We start from the raw sequence: 25643 nt of genomic DNA, 5'->3' as shown, positions 1-25643 counted from the left end.
AGAATCCAATAAAGAAACAACATTTTTAATCAAAGTGAAATAGATGCTTGAATAAGCCACCGTATCATTAAACAGATAATCTGTCGATGAAAGATTTTTTTTACTTCCGCAGTGAACTGTTACAGAATGGAGTATATAGTCGATGTGAATACTGGTGATAGCGTGGCATATGATCGGATACTTGTTTATTCTACACAAAAAACCTTATATTTTACACATAAGTGTATTTTAAGTATTTTGAATGGTTAACAAGAAATTTTAGACAATAGATATCCTAACGAGACAAACGTCACACTGGCCCTCTATTTTTTATGTCGGATTTATAAACAACAATTTTTGCTTCCTTTTCGCTCCAAGATATTAGGCAAAATAGTTATCAGAACCAATCAGTATTTTTATCTTCCAAATTTAGACAGTAGTTGTTACTAACATATGCTGTCAGATATACTATATATTACCACAGTGTCTCATATTGGTGAATGAAAACGCTGAATTTGTCTGACAACCATATAGGAAGATACCGTATAACCGATCATTTTTCGCGGATAATAATTCTGGAAATTTGATCTAAAAACGAGAAAATTCTATGTTAGCGATTTTAAATTTATGAGATATGAGATAGATTTCATTCAACTCTGGTAAAATCACACAAAGTGTCATAAATAGCCTCTTTGTTATCAAAATACAATGAAGTTCCAATTCAAGCTATCTGTGATCGTTTTGTTTTTGTTTTAGTTTCATTTTTGACTTGAAACTCTTATTTCCAAAAATCTAGATCATTTGCTACATTTATATTAGAAAAAAGATTATTGATATTAAGAAAATGTCAGCTGAGAAGATCCGTACATTGTAACGGCCAATTTCAATGACCGTTTGATTGTACATAGAAGCATGCTGAAACAATTACCTAGTTCAAATGCACCTTAAAGAAGAACAAAAAAAATCACTAATTACACTTGTAAAGGTTTCCAAAAAGAATAGTGTACTAGAGTTATGCCTTACAAATTAGCCTAGCGTCTAAACAAAATAGAAGTTATAACTTCGTTCCAAACGCTGCACCTCTTAGCACTAAATCAACATTGCTTGTCTAATTAATTCCGTTTTACTAAGGCCATCCCGTGCACACACGTGGCAGTGTAAATTCTAAAGTAATCCCAGTAACCCAAGGAGGAAATAAAAAAAAAATACTGATTATATTTAGCAGATTTACATCGTACAGAGATATCATGACATGAGCCTCTAAATAATTGAAGTAATTAAATAGGGCATTCACGTTAAGAACAGCGGTCGTTATTTTGCTTTTCGGTGCTTAATATAAATATGGCATCTTAAATGCCCGTTTATTTCATGAGACTTTATAAAGCTTTTATATTGCTCGGTTATGCTCAAAAAAATTAAAATGCCTTATGAAAAGAACACAAATATATCATGCTGTCATATAACTACAGCCGTCTACATTTAGAAGAATTTCAACGTCAAAATGTGCCACTATTTTGTCATGTTGTCTTCAAATACTGACGTCATATCAATGTTTACCTATGTCAATTCATGACGTCACAATCCAGCCAATGAAAAGTCATATTACACTAACTTCCTACTGGGATCCCGTATTTTGCTTTTCATTTCAAAAACAAATTCACAATTATTGTATATCCGGTTATTATCCCAGACGTAAATTTTCGCTGTTTGATCTAAAATCGAGAAAATTAAAATATAGCGGTTTTAAATTCGCGATCATAGCAATGCCCCTCGAAATCGCAAAAAAAAACATCCCTAAGAAAATATTGCCACACCTTGGACAAAAGGGAAAATATTGAATCATTTATTTTCACATTTGCATAATTAACGCATGTTAATGATTATTAGCATAGCAACAACATCAGTAATATTAAGCATATCATACAAACTGTTTTATGGATGCAATTAACAGGTTTGGAAACGGGGAACCAAAAAGGGCACTTTATACATAGTCCTCTGTGAAAAAAAGAGTATTTACCTGATCTATGAAGACGTTTGTCGTCAGCACTTGATGTCGCTCATCCTGTAAATATACATAATAAATTATAATATACTTACTTTTTATATCCTTTTAACTACCTTTGCTCCAAACATGAAAAAAATCAGTTTTCTTAGAGATCTCAAATCAACATATTTCCAAATTTTAGTCAATATTTCGTTTTTAATGTTCAATTGCAAAGTAACGCTTAGTAAATACATTTGAAATCGTTCTAGGATATAGTGTGGGAAATATCCTGATTCCGGCATAACAACCAGTTTTGTTTGTACATCACGTGACAAAATAATATATTTATCTACGGCTTTTTTGTGACTGGGAAGTGACCATAGTTGAAGTGGTGCGATATTGAACGTTGATTTATGGTGGCGTCATTACTGAATAACGTCCCAATAACTGTACCAAAAATTGCTAAAATGACCAACAGGCTGTGCTTTATTGACAAATAAAACAGATGAATTTCCTACAGAAGACGATTATTTAGTTCTACATTTTGTACTTATGAAACAAGATCACGTTTGAAGAAACAAAACAAATGCGACATAATCTCCGTTGTGTCTATCATAGTGTTACATACATTGTGTAGAGAAACAAGATGTAAGAAATAAAGAAAGACGCATGTTTGATACCAACGTGAGGGTAATGTACTAATCCCATTATCGTCTAATTCAGAGGGTACTATTTACTCAATTGCATCGCATCAAGATTGCATAGGCTCTCGCCTCCGGCTCGTGCACTATTTTTTCCTCGAAAATACTTAGGCAATATTGCAATTTCACCAGAATCATAATAGGTTCATGTAATTATAAAGCAATATGTATAAAGCTTACGTGTATACAAATATGACTTCATGCTCCCAAGAGTAAATTCTACGAATTTAATCACTTAGTCTTTACAATTATCGGTCCCTATAAGGAAAACTAGCAGTTTAATCATCAATAAATAGCTATAATATTTTTCTAAGAGATAATTTGTGTTTTTTTATATCTCCCTCAAGACCTGACAATTTCTTACTAATCGATAAGTACGGTCTTATCTCAAAAGCTTCACTAGCCCTTGGCTCTGATATGTCAAATACACGAATTCATCACCAATGTTAAAGCGGAAGTGAAACGTGACTTTCTGAGAACCGAATCATAGAAACTTTATATAAAATATGTTATCGGTATCACGATTCCACTCCGGAGGCGATCATGGTGACCAAAACCGACTGTGTCAATACAATACTATTTAACTGATATTGAACTCCCACTACGAAACATTTAGTACAAATAATTAGGCGACACTTTGTTTGAAACATCCACCCACACATTAAAATAGATGGAAGGAACATAAAGATGTGTTTCATTGTCGCATCGGATAATTCAATATATATATATCCAAAACTGTTTCGAGTTAAAAATATAAAAAAGACCGCTCAATTGTGGAATCGCGTTTGCTATGACCCCATGGGTTTTAAGCATGTACAAGTTCAAAATTACATCTGAAGCATTATGCATGATACTCCCATATGGAAACAAAAAAGGATAACTTTATATATCAATGTTGAATCTAGAGTGCATTGTAAATGTCGTTTGCATGCCGTTTCCATAGACAGATATCGAACGTAGTTGGTAAAAAAAAAAGATAAAAAAAATATACATCTAAAACTTTAAATGATATATCCGTGATAAACAGATTAACACTATTGATTTATAAAGGCACAAAATGTAATAACGAAGTCATTTGCTGTATGAACGTAAGTAGACACACATTTTGAGCGGAGTCTCCCTGACGTACACCCTGAATATCAATTCATTTTCGCGTAAACGTTATTTTCAACGTATTCATGTATAAATAAATTCGCTATCTCGTGCTCTGACACATTGTACATTCATATACTGTAAACCAACTTTTTTTCGTGACGACTTAATTTCGCGTTTTCATTTTAACAACCTTTTCACTGCGACTTAATTTTGCGACGTAGAGGCATATCACTTATGTGATTCTATTTAACCTGTGTGCTAAATACATTTACGCGATTTCTGATTAAATATGCAAAATATGCGAAATTGATTTGCACGCGAAAATACCTCTGCTTACAGTAAACGTTTTATATAAAGAACTCGAACACTCGTACGAAATCATGTGAAATTGGGTTTCTCGCGAAAATGAAATGGCTTGTAGTGTATAGAGCAACGATATATAATTAATTTGTCACTAGACACGTATGTCAGGCTATATTAAATCAAAATTTAAAGATACAAACTGTATAAGGACATTCTAGGGCTACAGTAGCACTTTAAAGCGTCGTAGGTAAATGCGTATTAAGTGTAAAAAGCGGTAAACTATTCTTGAAAATAACTAAAGACATAGTCTACTCACGAGCGCAGCTACCAACTGTAGGCTGACATAATTATGGAGTACCTTAATGTTATTTTGCGCGCTTAGGGTAAAACTATTAATTTTGCATTTATTTGAAGCTTTTTGCGGATATTTATTTCCGCGAATCTCTGTGATGCATAAAGTTGGTTGCGATTTCCTATTTCCGATTAACATATATTGATATACGAATCAATATTACATAGAACTAGGAAACAATGTGATTTCACCGGCCAACGACAGAGTGTCGTTAAAATCGGTTTCTACATTACCCTATCTAGAAACGAGTGTTAAATATATATTCGATTTAATGTACAGAAAAAGAAACATGATTTTAGTTGGTAAAATATGTAAAAAAAAAATCAATAGCTATACTTTTTGATATTGTACAAAGTTCAAAAGTTCCAGTGGGAAATTATTGAGATATAATTTATATATATTTACATTTTAAGCATAGCGGAATTAATTCAGAGTTGAAGCATAATGGTCATCAAAACAACGAAAGCGTTATTATCATCAATAATTCCAATAGAAAGAGCGTGGTTCGGCATATAGAATGTCTATTTTAGTATGACACATTAAAATCATAAACGCCTGAAAGCTACTTTCCCTGATATTTCTGGCTAATTTGTTTGTTCCCGAATCTTACAATAAAAACTGTGGTTGTAGATTTCTTTGTTTAAAGACAAATACTAACTAAACAGCATGCTAATATGTTAAAAATCAATATTTGAAATTTTGAACGGTGCGAACTAAGATCTATAGCGCTTCACGGAGAAGATGGAAGGAGCGGCAATATCTTTAATTCTTCGAACCGACATCTACAGCCGGTTTTTCTGCTCTGCTCTAGCGATTCAAATGCTTCTGTTCCCAACGATGAGACAGACCTGGTAAATCGATTGCATATCTGCCAAAAACATATACCGAACCTTTCACAAAAGCTTAGCTTTGGATTTTTTTAAAATCATATTTAGTCTAAAAGTTCAACCTCGCTCTGCCTTTTAATTACTACTTTGCTATGCCAGTTGAATCACCACTAATTCTTTCAGGCAGTCACCGTTAACGACCTAGAGAAATATTCATTCATGAATAATCCAATAAGACTTCGACTACTGTGAGTGTAATCGTATATCAATACATTATCGTTTTACGACCCCTTCAAACATGGTCTAACACGCCAAATCGATCTGCCTCCCCCAGAAGTCGCAAGTCTTATTTGGTAGAAAGGGAACGATGGAAATCCATTTGGCAAACAGGTCCGTAGGCCCTCGGCTATCACAAGGAATGATCACAGAAACAGATGGAATTCAGTTCTACCTTTTTACAAGGTTCAGTATATTTATTAAGGGAATGTTCTACAGAAAATAAGGGAAGATGTAGTTATCGGCGAATTACATTCATTATTACTTAATTACATTTTACTTTTGTGTTGAAGTATCTGTACAGATAATGCTTTTCAACAACATATTCTACGAGATAACATCACGACTAATATAATTGTACATGGGTCCATCAAGTAGACCGGGATATTCTGAACCAATTAGTAGATTTAGCTGGTCAACACGAGGCTTGCCGTAACTTCGCGTCTATAATGAATATCTTCCTATTTTTAGTCTATGACTTGAAAATAATGCTTAAACTTATGTAGAGGGTATCTAGTCGATTCACAGAATGTTTATGTGAAGTGTGGTCTGCTTTAACACATAGATAATTTAAATAAAATATAAATGCCATGCACACCTCTGCAGCCTTTTAATATTTAACATTTTAATTCTTCTCCATATACGCTATCCGTTGTTATAAATTCTACCGTATTGTCTCACTTGGGTTGTGAATATTGTTAATATATTGATTGATTTATACAATATATCGCAGACTATTTTACTAATTGGATTTTTAGAAGAGATACGGAAAATCATCTTTAGTTTAGCAGCATTATTGCTTTCAAGTTATTGGACGATACCATAAACAAAATTAATATTAGGATCCTCTTCAAAGGATTATAATATATTTTGCGGCTGAAATGACCATCTCCTATCAATGTATCTGATGTACGAAAACGCAATCAAGTTTCTGAGGGTATGGCAGGTTTTGATATTATCTCAGTAAAATTGACATTTTACCAATATGAGGGTCGCTTCGAGTCGACCTTACATATGAATAGACGAATCCTGACGAGCATTATTGACAAGATAGTTAATACCATTAACTTCATAAACAATTGCTCATCTTTCTGTTTGGACTTACACCATTATGACAATTTTCCAAATCACCAATTGAATGAAGTATGGAAGTGTATCATATATTTCCAAAACTAACTACCTACTTACTTATAGTGAACCAGATATTCTGAGATAAAGACCCATATTTATTGACCTCACATCATTTCCGTCTCTTTTATCGGCCATTGCGAGAACTCACTATATTGACTCACCAGGTCAACGATCTGTTGCAGTCTAAGGCCGAATTTGACCATCAATATTGTCGATGCGTTGATAACGGGTCGGACGGATTTCTCGTAGCCTACCATAAGGGACTGATATAGGCGTTGCTCGTCAGGGATGCGTGGAGTGGTCTCGCTCCATACTGTAAATGAAACAAATCATATATTGCGCATTTAATCTTAAGATGGTAGTTGTTGCAATTTATAAAATATAGTTCATATTTTTTATAAGGACTTTAAAACTATTGGTCCGACAATTCATCTGTCATTCTTAAACTGACTTTACAGTTGATAGTAAATAGAAACACACACTTCATATAGAGGGATGAAGTCATGTGCAGTGTGGAAAATAGGGCAAGGTATAGATTCTTTGTATCGAAAAGATCTAAGATTTGTGGAAGCGGGAGAAAAGCAAATCCGGAATTTATATCTGATCAAACAAAATGGCACAAATATTAATGAACCGTAGTTAATTGTCGAACAATCAAATCAAAGCAACTGACACAACAAATACATCGTGAATAGTGTAAAAATAAGACTGTTTAATAGTTTCTTTTACCCAAGTTTTTATTTTCAAGTTGTGCGTCCTTTAGTTTACAAAATAAAAAATAACCCACAAGTTTCTGTAATCTTACTGTTATTATGGTTCTATATATAACGTTAATATAAGTCAACGATTCCCATGGCCAATGGATGGTGTCGTCATCAATTACATTGACTGAACACATTGTGTTAAGTACTATACCAGAGTATGGTTTGCCGGATTTGATAATACAGTAATGGGCTTGTGAGCCTTTAAAAATTCCTTTACATCAAAAAGAAGCCTTACACACGGTAGGCAAATGCCTATCCGAGACTTCTAACGTGATATAAGTTAAGCGTTAAACTCTTTATGGGTTTCTTGTTTACCAAAAGAGCACTCAAGGCGTATTTACCTTGTGATGTTATCCACATCAACGTCATCGTGGTCTCTATGATGTACTCCAAAAATCTCCCAGCATGCTTCATCACGGTTTTGTCTAGTTCAGTCTGCAAGGAAACACAAGATACTAAAATACTGATATGTACTCCTGACGGTTAAACATTTAGAAAAAGAAATATAAAAAAGAAACAAAACAAAAGTAAAAATAAAATCACCATCATAAAATTCAATATATACATTTATTTTTGAATGAAGCTTAGGGAGACTGAAGACGCGTATTTCTTCATCATTGAATGTTTGTGCAAAATGTCGAGCAAAGACAGATTTAAATCAAAAGTGGTATATGCATATATCTAAGCTATAAATCTGCACAGTTTTTTTTCTATCTTCTATGATAGAACGATAGAAATGAGGTGTTTAAACAGTGATGAAATATCTCAATAAGCCATTTCTGGTCGATCTATATGCCCAGCATGGACCGTTTACATGCTTCAGCAACTATACTGACAGACTAGTTTTCAATACGGAAACATCTCTCTGCAATAAGAGGTATTTGCAGACATTCTTATTACGACACAAAGCATTAGCTATCTGCTGGCTGTTAAATCTGCTGTGGGTTATATGGAACTGTCATAGTGGAATCGTCCTTTAGAAAATCCCCGACATCTGCAGACATCTCAATTATATGTTAGCACAAACACAGTTACACACACATGAGGACATATCAGGTTTGGTGTCTAAGAGACGATCATCTATATATACATACATATATATCGCGGTGAGAATCATTTCCTTCCCTAGACAAACTTCTTATCAGATATCAAGTTTAACGAAATTGTCTCTTATTTCTCTTCTTACGTTAAGTTACCGTCCAGTTGTTAAATTTTGCGGGTGTGAGTTTCGCGATTCATTGATTCGAACTTTTTCTCGAGACCTTATTTTCGTGAATCATATTTATATCCTTTGAAACGATTATTCACAGGACAGGTAAAACATTATGTAAAACCATGATTTTACGTTTTTGTTAGACATTAATTTCGCGAATTTGATGAAACCGCGAATTTAGCGACATTTGTAACTCTACGAATATTAGCAACTGTGCAGTACATTTCATTAGTCTTGCTTACAGGTTTGTTTATATATTTTTAATTCATTTTGAAAAGAAAGGACTGTCGTGCTTCGCATCACGTTTTATTTTAAAATTGTTAATCATCACTTTTGAACTTTATTATTATCTTACATTTATTTTCCTTATTTTAAATACATAAAGAATTAAGTGAAATTATAACTCGTGTATGTTGTTTTGATAGATTCAAGTAACATCCGATGTTTATCGCGTATTTAACATCAAACAATGATGCTGTGGACGCCGATAATCCGGATGCCGATAATCCGAACGCTGATAATTCGGAAGACTTAGAAACGCATTTTATCATGACTAAGTAAATGGAATCTGGAACTCTAATAAAAACCGCAATCCGGAGGATTTGAGTTGGGGACGCAGGTCTTCGGATTATCGAGGATGCATTATGGTTCGTTATAACGTCCAACTGACAAAAATGAATACATAATTATCTTTAAAAATTGTGTATATTCTGCTTCGACGACAAAAGAACATTTGTGCAAACATTTATTCATTGGGAAGTAACCGTGTCATACATTAGCGATGACGTCATGACTTTTGACGCATAACAAAGTTCATGTGATGATGGCGCGATGAAATGCTTTTAAACAACTTTGACATTGTATTATTTTTGTTGTAAGATTAGGAGAAAAGAAAGTAAACAATGGTCTGTAGAGTAAAAAATAATAACACAACCCCTCGTAAATACTATTGGATACTTATATATTACTCGGATTGCCTCGAGCTGATTTATCTTACATCTTCATTTTAAGTATATTGCGTATATCATACATATAGTTCTGTCTAATTGACAGACCCAAGTGCTTAATCGCAGTAAAATGAAATGATATCGGTATTGTCTTATTTTCACCATTCAGGTCTGGATAGAGTGGTTACTTTAGCTATTTCCCATTATATATATATATTCCCATATATATCATAACGCTGTGCACAACGGAAAAAGCAGCATCATCAACAACTGTCTCAGCCAGTTTTGATAAATTTTCATAGCGCCGATATCGATTTGGTTCGCCGTGAAGGAACAATACATATTGTCTTGGACTTAACGGGTAAATAGACGACGCGAATTCACTATAAATAAATATTACATTTGCGGATGTCAGTCTGTCTCCTCCAACACTTATACTAAAAGGGATGTATTGTATTGTATATTGCTTTCCTAAAATAAATGACGTCTAGTAACGCCAATGGATATTCGCGCACTCCTATATCACTGTGCAATTTGCTATCTCATGAAATCACTGGGTATTGTAAACTAAGACAAGATGTAGGTATTGTCAATGTAATGTAATATAAATATTGTAATTGTTATCTTTTTTTGGAAAGGATGGCAACCCCTCGGCATGTTGTAAGATAAAATTCGAGCTCATGACAGACTGAATGGTATCATCTCATCTAACAGATACCATCCCGGTCATGGTGTGTTTTTGAGTACGGTTTTTATCTCATTCGCCCCCTTCGTGAATAGGAGTAGATTCACGACGACAAAGATGTATGTAGATCGCCCAAGATGGGGTACAAAATACAAACTGATTGAACAATAGTTTTCTAATAGAATGGATGTATCTTAAATATGATTATATACTTAATATCAATCAAACAGATTAACAAAAAATCTAAACGCTATATACTGGATTAGAAGGTATATATTTTCATTGAGGTTTTTTTTTTTTTTTTTCTCTCTCTTATTCACATCACATGGCTTTCTATATCTAGACTACGCCAGCAAAGCTGCCTTTCAAGTTGTCACTCACATTTTACGGTTTTATCTTTTTCTAAACACTTTGAGCATACTCTCTCATTTCAGTATGAATATAACTATGAGAGAAAGGTTGTGGTGAACCCCATGGGCTTAAATATCAACAACCGTACAGTATTATTTCTAGTAGATATGAATGGGATTTATTTTCTTAAAACACTTTTGCATTAAAATGATGCAAAATCTTTGCACCAAAGTATTCAACAAAATCGGAATTTTTTGACAGAGATGCTTTTTAAAGAAAATTAAGTGTCGTCAAATACTTTCCATTTTTGCCCATAACAATATAAATCTAGTTATTCTCTTTAATTTGCTTCTTCAGCAAACCGTAGTATTTTTTGAAGATTTAAACACACAATCACCTGTCATCTTCATTCCAACATTTTCCCAAACGCTTCTGAAATAGTATAAAATCGTTCTGCATGCAGTTTTGAAAGAAGGAATTGGAAAAAAAAAACTAATGTGAAAAGATTAAAGTGTCAGATTTGTTTTTTTAAACCAATAAAAAAATGATGTTATTCTGCGTGAAACAATTCACCTGCTTTTCAAATGTCAGAATCCGATGGTTAGATTCAGCACTTTTAAAATTATCATACCATTGTTAACATGTGCATTCAGAATCATCCCCACATGTCATAGAAAATACAATCAACGCCAACATTTCCTCGTGTCATCCACATAGATTCGGCAACATTTTACGTTTCCTTCTGTACATTAATGACGTTTTATAAATGACTCAGAACCCTATGACATGCCCCTATTGTATATTAATGACGTTACAGAAATGACACAAAGCCCTATAACATGCCCCTATTGTATATTAATGACGTCACAAAAAAACACAAAGCCTATGACATGCCCCTATTGTATATTAATGCCGTTACAGAAATGACACAAAGCCTATGACATGCCCCTATTGTATATTGATGACGTCACAGAAATGACACAAAGCCCTATGACATGCCCCTATTGTATATTGATGACGTTACAGAAATGACACAAAGCCTATGACATGCCCCTATTGTATATTAATGACGTCACAGAAATGACACAAAGCCTATGACATGCCCCTATTGTATATTAATGCCGTTACAGAAATGACACAAAGCCTATGACATGCCCCTATTGTATATTAATGACGTCACAGAAATGACACAAAGCTTATGACATGCCCCTTTTTGTATATTAACGTAGACCGTCCCTTCTGTGACGTCATATGTTTGTTACGTCGCTATCCGATTCCAGCAAACGTATTTTATTTCTCCATACTCATCTATTACAACTTGCTTCTGAAATCGACATTCGAGCAAGTATTTCGTCTAGAACCTTTTCGAGTGTTAACTTGAAGTGTATCACTCTAAAGATGTGCCAATCGGTAAAAACTAACAAGGGTAAATGAATAACATAAAATGTTGAAATGTGCTACGTATTCGCCTATTTTTTAACATTTTCAGACCAAAATTTAAGGGGTATTAGGAAGCAAATCGGTCATATTTTGAAAAATAATGCGGTGAGGTATACTTTTTATTGGCTTTTCGTATTGCAAATAAGCCAATCTTCATGGAAATTCTAAAAAAAATCGAATTTTCTTGGGATCATTTTTCAGAAAAAAAGAAAACATGACTATTGTGATGCAATTTTTCACTAAAATGAACATGTTACAGACATATTATTTATATGTTAAGGGAAGCTACAGGGAGGAAATATTATTTATCTAAAAATCCTTAAAATCTGGATTGTTAAGTCATTTGTACATATCTTTAAACAACCCTGGAAGAAAAATTAACTCGGTGACATATGATTTTTATGCGGTTTTTGTGATCAGGGCATACCTAAAATTAAAATATCAAAAAATGAACGAAATCCATGAGAGGAAACCAGAAGGGACGGTCTACCTTAATGCCATTACAGAAATGACACAAAGCCTATGACATATCCCTACTGTACATTGATGACGTTATATAAATGACACAGATCCCTATGACATGCCCCAATTGCATATTGATGACGTTATATAAATGACACAGAATCCTATGACATGCCACTATTGCATATTGATGACGTTATAAATGTATAAATAACACAAAGCCCTGTGACATGCTCATATTGAACATTGATGACGTTATATAAATGACACTAAACCCTATGAGATGCCCTATTGTATATTGCTGACGGTAAATAACTAACACAGAACCCTATGACATGCCACTATTGCATATTGATGACGTTTTATAAATAACACAGAACCCTGTGACATGCCCCTATTGCATATTAATAATATTTTATAAACGACAAAAAGCCCTATGACATGTCCCTATATTGTATATTGATGACACTATATAAATGACACAGAGCGCTATGACAAGCCCCTGTTGTACACTGATGACGTTATATAAATTACACACAGCCCTATGACATGCCCCAATTGCATATTGATCCTTTCATACAATAAAAAAAAACACCCATAGTGTTTTAGCGTTACGTAAGCAAATAATTACGAATTATGCTGCTGTTCAATCGGCATGTTATTAATACTTATGTAAAAAGACGATTGAACGCCAGGCTAATTCGGGCAAGTAAGAAATATTACAAGGTGATTTACCTATAGCATATGATATAAACGAATAAGAAAAAGTAATGATATAATTTAAAATGACAATATGACAACTTTAGAATCTGTTTTCTTTGTGAAAAAAACTAATATTATTTGATTTTGGGACACAAAATATGATACAAACAAGTTTGGCAATGGACAGCACTAATGTGCTTCATATTGTCTCTCGTGGTTACACATGCTTACGTAATGTGTCGGTAAGGCAAGTACCCCATAAAACAGATAAACCAAAAATAGTTTAACTCTCCTCAGAGAGTTACATAAGCAATATACACATCCATCTTCTTTCGACAAAGTGTCTTTCAGGGGAACTTATCGCAAGACCGTTTTTAGATCAAAACAATAAAACTGTGACAGCTTAAGCGGCCATTAAACCATCGTGTACTATTGAAGTCCGATAGTGTGAAAGAAAGAGTCCATGTGTTTACCCAAGGGTTTGGGAGACAGAGATTCCCCATTTACAAATGATTGTGAAGGACAGAGCGTATATGACTAATGGCCTAAAGGATATTTACGACATCTGTACAGCTGATAGACTTGTCTCTAGTGATTTCCCTAACCATATTTACCGTCCAGTAGCTACGCTTTATGTTGTGACGAGTAACGCATCAATCGTGTCAGCCATCTTACTTACCCCCTTTGTAAATATTTTTGACAAAAAAAATATAAAAAACAAACTTTCTTTTTTTATATACAGTTAACTTCCGCGAATTTCTCGTTAATTCTCGAAAGTTTACCCTGATTAGAGTTGGCATTTATATTTCAAGATATTTACATTCAGTTTTATATGTAATCCTTTACGTTTATTCTCTAAGTAGCCATGACAGAAATATGGCTGACATCTGGATCCAATAAGTTATTTGATTTAACATATTGCAAAATTATTTCAATAAAAAATATGTAAAATATATCATTTCAATATATCTACATCATAATTCATAATATACCATTTTTTAATTTCTATTTTATTCTTATGCATTTTTCGTTTTCCAATTCCTGTGCTATTTAAACAGCTATCCCCAATTTATTCACCATATTAATTAATTTAAAGATATCGTAATTAATCTGTAGCCTGCTATTTTCGCGAGATAAGTAATATCTTGATATGACCAAAAAGGTGGAACATTAATTAAACCATGCCTCTAAGCTTGACCAGTTTTCCATTGACGACTTGCGACTAATAACATGTGTTTGGCTCAAATACTATAAAATTACATTACTACCGTTCAATTATGGAGTAGCCAGCCATATATTAGCATCAATGTTTTCTTCTCGGTACAGCAGAAAGTGATTAGTTTCGCGCAAATTACCACAATTAAACCATTATTTGAGCTATTGATTTCCTGGTTAATTTCCAGCGCAAGTTTGCCAAAATAATGCCAGCATATTACTTCTCTCAATGACAACTCAAATAAATAATATAAAATATATTTACTAATTTCATTTAAATATCTAAAGAACGAATCGAATCATATGTTTTGTGATAGTATTGAGATGTACAGTACTTAGGAAGAATTACAGATATTATGAAAATTTTTCAAACTTTGACCAATTTTTAATGATTTTTTTTAATTCAGAAAATAGTTATTGTAAAATCTTCTTAAAATTAAAAGGAAGGTTCTGTTTCTGACTCTGACCGTAACACACCATAGTCTATAAAAGTGGTAGGTTTTGTTTTTGCTTAGAGTTCTGAGCATAAAAGTATTGGGTGACTGGGTTCCCTGTTTATAAGTATATTGTTACTGGGTGGTGTATTTTGCTTGGTGTCGTCGACGACATGCTTCAGTGAGATAGCACTATAAAAAGGGGAAGAGTTCCACTATCACAAGGAGACACATCGCGAATATACCACAGCCTCCCAAAACATTCTGACGTTCCTACAACACAACGGAACACAATGCACACATGAGGTGCCGGTTTGAAATGACCCTCGCTGTTAATCTAATATATCAATTCCATACCAAACTAAACTATAAGCTCTTACACGGACTAGTAATATAACTCCACTTTCTACATTAGAAGAAACCGGTTATACATGCTGAAAATTTGTCACTTGCAACATTAAACCTTCAATTACTGCCAGAGCGAAAATGAAGAAGAGGGAAACTATTTTCAAAGTGGCCCTAAAATAAATATCATTGTTAAATCGTTCCTAAGACTGAAATTATCATTGAATCGATCCTAGCATAGAATAACGGTCAAAGCGGCGCTGAAACTGTTTCGTGTCGTTATGATATTGTATTCCTTACTGAGAAAGAACTGTGAGAGAGAACTCTGCATCACATTTGTCTTTATTAATGAACTGTCTTCATTTTACTCCAATCCGGTAAAGGAAGTCATTTAGCAAACCACAATTGATAGTAGCTGTCTGTGATATTCGGTTCGGGAATCAATCACAAAACGAACGCGTTATAGATAGATCAGACCTGTGATTTGGGTTTGTACTCCTGCTATTCATTCGTCTCGTTATTAGACATTCAATTTATATCCAATGTATTAAATTACTAGCGTATGAGACCTTACATTTATCACGGGACCTAAACAGTCAGGGTTCATGACAAAATTCTACGGCACGCGCAAAAACATTAATCCCGCACTTAATACCAGTTCAGCGCTTATTACTATCGTTCATTCTAAAAAAGTATATACAAATCAGTTCTGCACTTATTGCCATTATTCATTCTTGAAAATATATACACATACCAGTTCCGCACTTATTGCTATCGTTTATTTTTGAAAAATGCATATACATACAATCAGTTTCGGATATATTGCTATTGTTCATTCTTAAAAAAAGTATATACATATCAGTTCCGCACTTATTCCTATCGTTCATTCTTAAAGATGTAGATACATATCAGTTCCTCACTCATTGCTATCGTTCATTCTTAAAAAATGTAAATACATATCAGTTCAATACGTATTGCTATCGTTCATCCTGAAAAATGTATATGCAATTCATTCCGCACTTATTCCTATCGTTCATTAAAAATGAATATACATATCAGTTCCGCACTCATTGCTATTATTCATTTAAAAAAATTATCAGTTCCGCACTTAATGCTATCGTTCATTCTGAAAAATGTATATACCCAATTGATTTCTCACGGATAAGTGGATTTTAATTGAGGCTGTCCCAATAGCTACAAATTATTACAGATGTGATTTGTCAATGATCTTTGTTATATCGTGCAATTAAGACTGAAGATAATTGCACGCAGCAAAGATTGGGAAGATTACAACCAAGAACTCAGTGTATCTAATCAATCGCTATGTTGCCATTTATAAGCTGATACAGCAAACGTATCCGAACAAAACTGGTATATCAAAGATGTGTTACGTCACTAAATACAGAGAGAAAATTTAATGTATGTGTGGTGAAGTTTTCACAGTGAAAAATCAATTAATCACTGAAGAATAAAACAAAAGTTAACATATATATCTAACCAATGATTGGACAGTTCAATATTCATTCCCAAAGAAAAAGAATGGTATGCATACTTTTAAAATTTTATTTGCATATAAGAAAAGTAAAATAAATACATTGTCTAATTATTACAAGAACTATCTAATCAATATAATGGACAAATATTAATTGTTCATCAAGAGTCATACAATTCGGTCAGATACCGTTTCTGAAGGCGTTACAGCCACTGCAACGTCTTAAGCTAACGTTTACCTCGCGACTCCCCCTTTTATATCGTGTTAGTGATATCGACTTTACTGCTGAGCTCGAATCAGCGTAATTTAATAGCTCTTTATAATCATAGTGTAATCTAATTAATTCCGCCTAATGACTGACGAGTTGCTGGACATGGATCCTAGACGTTAATTTAGCAGCGTGGCGAGAATAGTGAAAGGAGACAAGGTAGTCTTTGGCACCTTCTAATGCCACAAGAACATTTCTCACACTGCGCGTGTCAGAATGTTTGATTTGTTGTTCAGTAAATGCAGTTCTAGTTTGAGAAAATTCAATACATTGCTAGGTTCATTTTTAAGGCTGAATAGCTTCTTTATATATCTCTAAATGTCGCAATCAATATTCACATTGATTTTGTATGCATAAATGATCAAAATGTTAATGACGATATTATCAGACGATTTTAAGATTAAACCTTAGTTCTCTCCAAGGTAATGAATCAATACCGAACCTATGCATCGTTCAGACTAAAATGTCTCTCCACGTTGGTACAATTCAATTATCAAATCACGCATGTAACGAGCATTTTCATTGGCTTTAAAAGTTAACCATATCAAAACGTCAAAAAATGACACCGCTGTTTGTAACATAACTCCTGATTGGCAGTTTCTATGGTGTAATTACTCTAATTATCAATAGAATGATTCTCTTTGGAATATACCAGGAACAAATTTAATTATATCTATAAAAATTAACAACGTAAATGCAGTTTTAATGTTATAGTGTAAGAGCTGAAACACATACAAACAAAAAGTTAACTCTCATAATGAACCGCTTCACTGTGTCAAATCCCACTAATAACTACTCTTCTTGTTAACCCAACTATCTACGCTCTCTCTTGCTTGTAAAATACTATCTTTAAACAAAGCTTCGCTTTATAAACATTAGACAATTGATTAATTGTTTGCACATGATCGTGAAAAAACTGAAAACAACATTATTTTGAATTCAATGAATCCAGTCGTCTTTAATGTAAATATAATCACGAACGCATTAAATCGTGATCTGACCGATAACCCAGCTACAATATTTTATAGCTCTCAAGACTTTTCACGAAGCATTTGAATTCGTGATAACGCTCTCTCTCACTCTCTTTATGGAAAGATTTTTGGAAGATTTTTATCTTGTCAAAATAATATGGCTTGCGGCAGCAATATTTGGAATATAATCTGTTATCGATTGACATTAAACACTTGATCTTTTAACTGCTGTAGACATTCGATAATTCGTCTGTAAACAATTAGTGGCCTGTAAGTGGTCTGTAAACTATTACAGCATTCCACAATCTGTAAATGGCAAAGATTCATCGCCTGATCTGTAAATGATTGACTATCAATAAATAGTCTGCAAACGATGGACATACCATAAACGTTGCCATTTACAGTCAACTTTATGGTTCAAGGGCCAGATTGCCGTTATTACAAAACATTTAACACATTGCATAGAGAGGGGAGATCTTCCTTAAATGACATTAGTTGTTTCTAAGACTTTACACCTTATCACCAACCGATGATTCGGTATTTGCACGGGCATTTCACGGTTCTCTAAAACAGCTTTGGTTTTAGCGTCATGTTATGAGTAAGTAACAATATGATTTCTTTCGTAATTAAAACCATTTTTCATTGGTGGAAAAAGTCGTGTAATCCTCGACAACTACATTGACTGCTGCCTCAAGAAAGGGGCCAATTTCACCGATGTCCTTTGTTATATCTGTCGTCTACGTGACCGAAACGCTAAATGATGTGGGCTATTCGAGGCAAGCGTTTTGATTTCCTGTATGAAGCAGATATAAACAGAAGTTAGCAGATGACACTATCGAAGATTGTGGTGTTACTATATTCCGTATGTATGATAGGGGCATCGAAGAGATGGAATAATATTTCATAAAGCGGGATATTGGTGATTATTTTTAATCGTTTACTCGTGTTGTTTGTGGCCATTTCTACATTCGTTTTAGCCAAAAAGCGTTATTTTCCTTCTATCAGATATCTTGTTTGCTTTTCCTCTCTACCTACCAACCTAAAACACCTGTATTTAAATTGCTTACCGTTAGAAATAAATAATCTTGTATAGAAATATACAAATTATTTATTTGTTGTGGTTTCAGAAAACAACACCTTTTTTAATATTATTATGTATGTAAACATTATTTTTGTTTCTGTTCTGTTTTCATTTTGTTCCTATATGTTACATATTAATATTATTTGAGAAAGAAACCAATTGAATTCACACATTTCAAGAAAATGATAAAAACAGCGTACTTGACAGCCTATATGATCCTACCTAACACTGGCTAACATGAGTCGATAAAGGGAAACAAATTAATTATTAGTGATGGCCTTAAAATACGTTATATTTGATTAAGTTGGAGAAAAAATATGATCTATTGAAATAACATTCGGTGTCAATGCAATATAACTAATGACTCGAGCGCAATAAAATGCTCAAATTAATGATGATTAAAGATTTTCACAAAATTTCTGTTTGTAATGCGTTATTTCTTATACTCTGAAAATGTATATACATTTGTTCGTCATTATCCTGCACAGTGCTAAGATTTCAAAGCTCACATATTTGTCCACGAGGTGTACTATGCTCAATTGTATATATCAGCAGCCATTGCGCTGTGGCGCTGTGTATATACGTGATGGCACAGCAAGGGTCCAACGTCTTTGTTGTTCACGTTAATAAAACCCCGCAGCAATCAGTTTATTCGTTGATGTTGAATCCTAGAGTGGGCTTGTGATTACGGTCGGTTGCAGAAAGCGCTCAATCGCCTGTGATTGATGTTTATAGAGCGCTCCGAAGGAAAAACGAAAGTCACGTATTCCCTCACTAACCAAACAACGCCAGGGGGACACACGGCCAATTAAGGACGGATTCGTCAAAGGAGGTCAACCACAACAAAATGGCCATCACATTAACTTATCGATGAGGAATCACACAAAAACCGGGAATTGATACCTAAATAAATACGACATCAAATCGTTATTTCTATGCGAGAGCCTGTCTGGTATCCGATAGGTTAATTATGTCAAATTGACCATTAATAAAACGAAAGCGAAGGAATAAGCACTTTCTTCTTATAATTGATCATAATACCTATTGAATGTGACATTAAGAAACCATTTGCGATAACAGTCGTAAATCAATATCAATCCACTTTTTTTTAAAGATGCTCCACCGCTGACAAACGGTATTTTTTCACTTTCAAAAACAAGAGCAGACGATTTAGTATTTTTCTTCAGTTACAAAAGTTACTTACTTTACACCATTACCACCATTGAAAAGTTAGAGCTTCTAATTTTACTTAAAGTTTAAAATATGAAAAATAATTAATTGCATCCCGAAAAAATTCCGTGGCACTATATCCTATATGGAATGAAGAACTGATTGCGTATGCACCAAAGGCGAAATAAACTATTTCATATTATATTTTGTGTTAATTAGGCATATATATACACGATTAAACACCAATTATTGTTCAAATGATGAATATCATTTATGCTCTGTCGGTGGTGGAGAATCTTTAAAGATTCTATGAACAATAGAATATCCTTATTGTAGTTGTTCTTGCATACGATTTATTGCACACGTTGAATTTATCGGTAAACTGCGGTTGATCCTTATTGTGTCTCCTTACGATAGAGTTCATTTTAATTGTTATCTTACTGACATAAACTACCAAAGACACCAAACAGCACACCCCATTTGACAAACCAGTCGTCCTCTCTCCTTAAAACTAAGGTTATGAAGGAGGAATACCTGTAATTTTCCATAGATTATCTTCCGGTCAGGGAAGAAATCAGAACATTCCTCACGAATCGGACCGTTTCAATCAAAAGCAAAAGTAAAGCATGTTTCAAAGGAGGCGTAGGAAGGAAGAATATCATTCCAAATTTAGTCGCCTTTTCATTCACTGTCAACAGGCAATATTCTAACGCCCTACCTTCTACAATGTGAAAAGACATGTTTAAGTTGAAAAATGGAAAGTTTATTCTTGTATTCATCTCTAGTTCTTTTCGAGACTTTCTTGAAAGGGAATCATTGCATCGAAATGACTATCAACCGTACCAAGGTTTAGAGAAAAAACCCAGTTGTATTAAATTACTTGATTTCATATGGCAACAAAAAGGCACCCATCATAAAAATTAAAGCTGGAGTTTAAAACTTTATCAAATGCACTCTCGTCGCCTTGCGTTCAGTGCCTGCATAACTTGTAAATCAGACGGTCATTTTAAAGCGTGATATCACTGAAGTATACTGGCGAGAACAACCATTCGACCAATACACCGAATGCTATATGTGTTTCAAAAACTTGAGCATTTGATCATACAGCCAGTGATTAGCAATGCCGTCAGCCATCTTGCCGATTGAGCCCAGGATAGAATTTTAACCCGGCCGCTGATTGGCTGGCTAATTATGAATTTCAAAAGTAAAAATGTTTTCTGACAGGTAATTATTCCTAGATAACCATAATATCAATTTGGAAATTCAAATTGAGATTTAGGTTCAAAATATCAATTTTGATAATGAATAGGTAAAAACATTAGAATTTCCGGATATTTTGGTGCAAAATGCGCCTGATTTTGATAAAGCTACCCTGGTTGGAGTTTGAGCAGAAGGACCCAAACCTTTTTTCTATCTAGTGTTATATGAGAACCTAGACTTTAATTATAGAACACAATACCTAACTAATATTTCTTTGTTTTAATAATACAGTACACTCTGGTCTATGTAAAACCATTTAGTTTGTTGCTCTCTAGTACACGCGCTGCACGTGGTGTGCAGTGTCGTGCCGAAAATCATTATGCAACGCGTAAAAATCTACGCAGTATCTTAACAGACTGTATGTATAGAAAAATAGAGATGTGTAGATCAAAGATAATGTTCACAGACCAGACGGTCGGGTCAAGAATCTGTACATAGATATGTGAGATCAAGTACAGATATGTCGGGTAAGAGGAAGTTCGGTGTGTAACAGGGAGTCGAGGGTCGAGTGGGTAAATAGTATTACGTATACTATGGTGAGTAGTATGAAGAAGAAGTGTTTCAAAGACAAGAGGGTAGAGGTCGACAGGGATTGAGGGAGAGGATCCAGTGTGTGTACAACTGTACAAAGAGCAGAGGGCCTGGGCTGATGGGAGATTTCAGAGTAAGATTAATGTAGATTCATTATGTTGACGGGACGTGGAATCAAGGTAGAAGAAGAGGAAACGTGGATTCAGTGTGTATACAAATAGAAGATCAGGGTTCAGTTTCAAAGTGAAAATGATATCACTGAGATCGTAGTTGAGGGGGGATCCAGTGTGAACGGGGATATGGGGGTTGGGGTTGACGATTATCAATGTGAATATAATGTCAATTCAGTATGGTGACGGGAAGTTTCAGAGTGAATATAATACCACTGGAACCGGGGTATAAGAAGAGGGTGCGTTGAATCAGTGTGTATACAAAGACCAGAAGGTCTGGGTTGACGAGTTTCAGAGTGAATATAATGTCACCGAGATCGGAATTGAGGGAGAGGATCCAGTGTATGTGAAAAAAGCAAAGCGTCTGGGTTGACTGGGAGTTGAAGAGTGAATATAATATCGCTGGGATCATAGTTGGCAAACAAAACTTACCTATCCCGATGAAATTAAAACAATTGTGACATCAATCCATAAATAAATACACTGGGCTGGGATCGGGACGTACTGAGGGAGAGGATCCAATGCGTTACAAAGACCAGGGGATCAGGGTTGACATGGAATTTCATAGTTAATATAATATCACCGAAATCGTGGTTGAGGGGGAGAATCCAGTGAGTGTAGAGACATAAGAGGCAGAGTTGTCTAGAGTTGAATAGAAAAATAAAGTTACTTAGATCGGGTTAAGGACCGGTATCAAGTGTATATATGCAGACCACAGACTCGAGGTTGAGAGGGAGTTTTAAAGTGAATTTGAATCTACTGGGATCGGAAATGAGGGAGAACATGTATGTAATTAAAGAGACAAGAAGGTGGAGGATGAGAGGAATGTATTTGGTAAACCAGAGGGTCGAAATGAACGGGAAGTTTGATAGTGAATATAAATTAACTGAGCTAGGGGCTTACGGAGAGAATCCTGTATGCACAGACCAGAGGGTAGGGGTTGAGGAGAAATACCCAGCGTGTATCTACACATCAGATGGTGGGGGTTGAGGAGAAATACCCAGCGTGTATCAACACATCAGTTGGTGGGGGTTGAGGAGAAATACCCAGCGTGTATCAACACATCAGTTGGTGGGGGTTGAGGAGAAATACCCAGCGTGTATCTACACATCAGATGGTGGGGGTTGAGGAGAAATACCCAGCGTGTATCTACACATCAGATGGTGGGGGTTAAGGAGAAATACCCAGCGTGTATCTACACATCAGATGGTGGGGGTTGAGGAGAAATACCCAGCGTGTATCTACACATCAGATGGTGGGGGTTAAGGAGAAATACCCAGCGTGTATCTACACATCAGATGGTGGGGGTTGAGAAGAAATACCCAGCGTGTATCTACACATCAGATGGTGGGGGGTTGAGGAGAAATACCCAGCGTGTATCTACACATCAGAGGGTAGGGGTTAAGGAGAAATACCCAGTGTGTATCTACACATCAGATGGTGGGGGTTGAGGAGAAATACCCAGCGTGTATCTACACATCAGATGGTGGGGGTTGAGGAGAAATACCCAGCGTGTATCTACACATCAGATGGTGGGGGTTGAGGAGAAATACCATGCAGCGTGTATCTACACATCAGATGGTGGGGGTTGAGGAGAAATACCCAGCGTGTATCTACACATCAGATGGTGGGGGTTGAGGAGAAATACCCAGCGTGTATCTACACATCAGAGGGTAGGGGTTAAGGAGAAATACCCAGTGTGTATCTACACATCAGATGGTGGGGGTTGAGGAGAAATACCCAGCGTGTATCTACACATCAGATGGTGGGGGTTGAGGAGAAATACCCAGCGTGTATCTACACATCAGATGGTGGGGGTTGAGGAGAAATACCATGCAGCGTGTATCTACACATCAGATGGTGGGGGTTGAGGAGAAATACCCAGCGTGTATCTACACATCAGATGGTGGGGGTTGAGGAGAAATACCCAGCGTGTATCTACACATCAGATGGTGGGGGTTGAGGAGAAATACCCAGCGTGTATCTACACATCAGAGGGTAGGGGTTGAGGAGAAATACACCAGCGTGTATCTACACATCAGATGGTAGGGGTTGAGGAGAAATACCCAGCGTGTATCTACACATCAGATGGTGGGGGTTGAGGAGAAATACCCAGCGTGTATCTACACATCAGATGGTGGGGGTTGAGGAGAAATACCCAGCGTGTATCTACACATCAGATGGTAGGGGTTGAGGAGAAATACCCAGCGTGTATCTACACATCAGATGGTGGGGGTTGAGGAGAAATACCCAGCGTGTATCTACACATCAGATGGTGGGGGTTGAGGAGAAATACCCAGCGTGTATCTACACATCAGATGGTGGGGGTGAGAGGAGAAATACCATGCAGCGTGTATCTACCCATCAGATGGTGGGGGTTGAGGAGAAATACCCAGCGTGTATCTACACATCAGATGGTGGGGGTTGAGGAGAAATACCCAGCGTGTATCTACACATCAGATGGTGGGGGTTGAGGAGAAATACCCAGCGTGTATCTACACATCAGATGGTGGGGGTTGAGGAGAAATACCCAGCGTGTATCTACACATCAGATGGTGGGGGTTGAGGGGAAATACCCAGCGTGTATCTACACATCAGATGGTGGGGGTTGAGGAGAAATACCCAGTGTGTATCTACACATCAGATGGTGGGGGTTGAGGAGAAATACCCAGCGTGTATCTACACATCAGATGGTGGGGGTTGAGGAGAAATACCCAGCGTGTATCTACACATCAGATGGTGGGGGTTGAGGAGAAATACCCAGCGTGTATCTACACATCAGTTGGTAGGGGTTGAGGAGAAATACCCAGCGTGTATCTACACATCAGATGGTGGGGGTTGAGGAGAAATACCCAGTGTGTATCTACACATCAGATGGTGGGGGTTGAGGAGAAATACCCAGCGTGTATCTACACATCAGATGGTGGGGGTTGAGGAGAAATACCCAGCGTGTATCTACACATCAGATGGTAGGGGTTGAGGAGAAATACCCAGCGTGTATCTACACATCAGATGGTGGGGGTTGAGGAGAAATACCCAGCGTGTATCTACACATCAGATGGTGGGGGTGGAGGGGAAATACCCAGCGTGTATCTACACATCAGATGGTGGGGGTTGAGGAGAAATACCCAGCGTGTATCTACACATCAGATGGTAGGGGTTGAGGAGAAATACCCAGCGTGTATCTACACATCAGATGGTGGGGGTTGAGGAGAAATACCCAGCGTGTATCTACACATCAGATGGTGGGGGTTGAGGAGAAATACCCAGCGTGTATCTACACATCAGATGGTGGGGGTTGAGGAGAAATACCCAGCGTGTATCTACATATCAGATGGTGGGGGTTGAGGAGAAATACCCAGCGTGTATCTACACATCAGATGGTGGGGGTTGAGGAGAAATACCCAGCGTGTATCTACACATCAGATGGTAGGGGTTGAGGAGAAATACCCAGCGTGTATCTACACATCAGATGGTGGGGGTTGAGGAGGAAT

General features: G+C 35.8%; 1 protein-coding gene across 1 annotated transcript in view; it reads right to left on the bottom strand.

The window, feature by feature from the left end:
• LOC138321821 (neuronal acetylcholine receptor subunit alpha-10-like) overlaps positions 1 to 25643 on the bottom strand; it is a 54208-nt gene that overhangs the window by 21892 nt on the left and 6673 nt on the right. Inside the window, exons 2-4 of the mRNA XM_069265804.1 lie at positions 7754 to 7847; positions 6810 to 6961; positions 1997 to 2041 (exon numbers count right to left, since the gene is read on the bottom strand). Of these exons, the coding sequence (XP_069121905.1) occupies positions 1997 to 2041; positions 6810 to 6961; positions 7754 to 7847 (291 nt within the window). The remainder of the gene's footprint in view (positions 1 to 1996; positions 2042 to 6809; positions 6962 to 7753; positions 7848 to 25643) is intronic.

This window comes from Argopecten irradians, chromosome 4 (genome assembly GCF_041381155.1).
Source record: "Argopecten irradians isolate NY chromosome 4, Ai_NY, whole genome shotgun sequence".
NCBI classification, from domain to species: Eukaryota; Metazoa; Mollusca; class Bivalvia; order Pectinida; family Pectinidae; genus Argopecten; species Argopecten irradians.
This window is presented reverse-complemented; position numbering and strand designations above follow the sequence as displayed.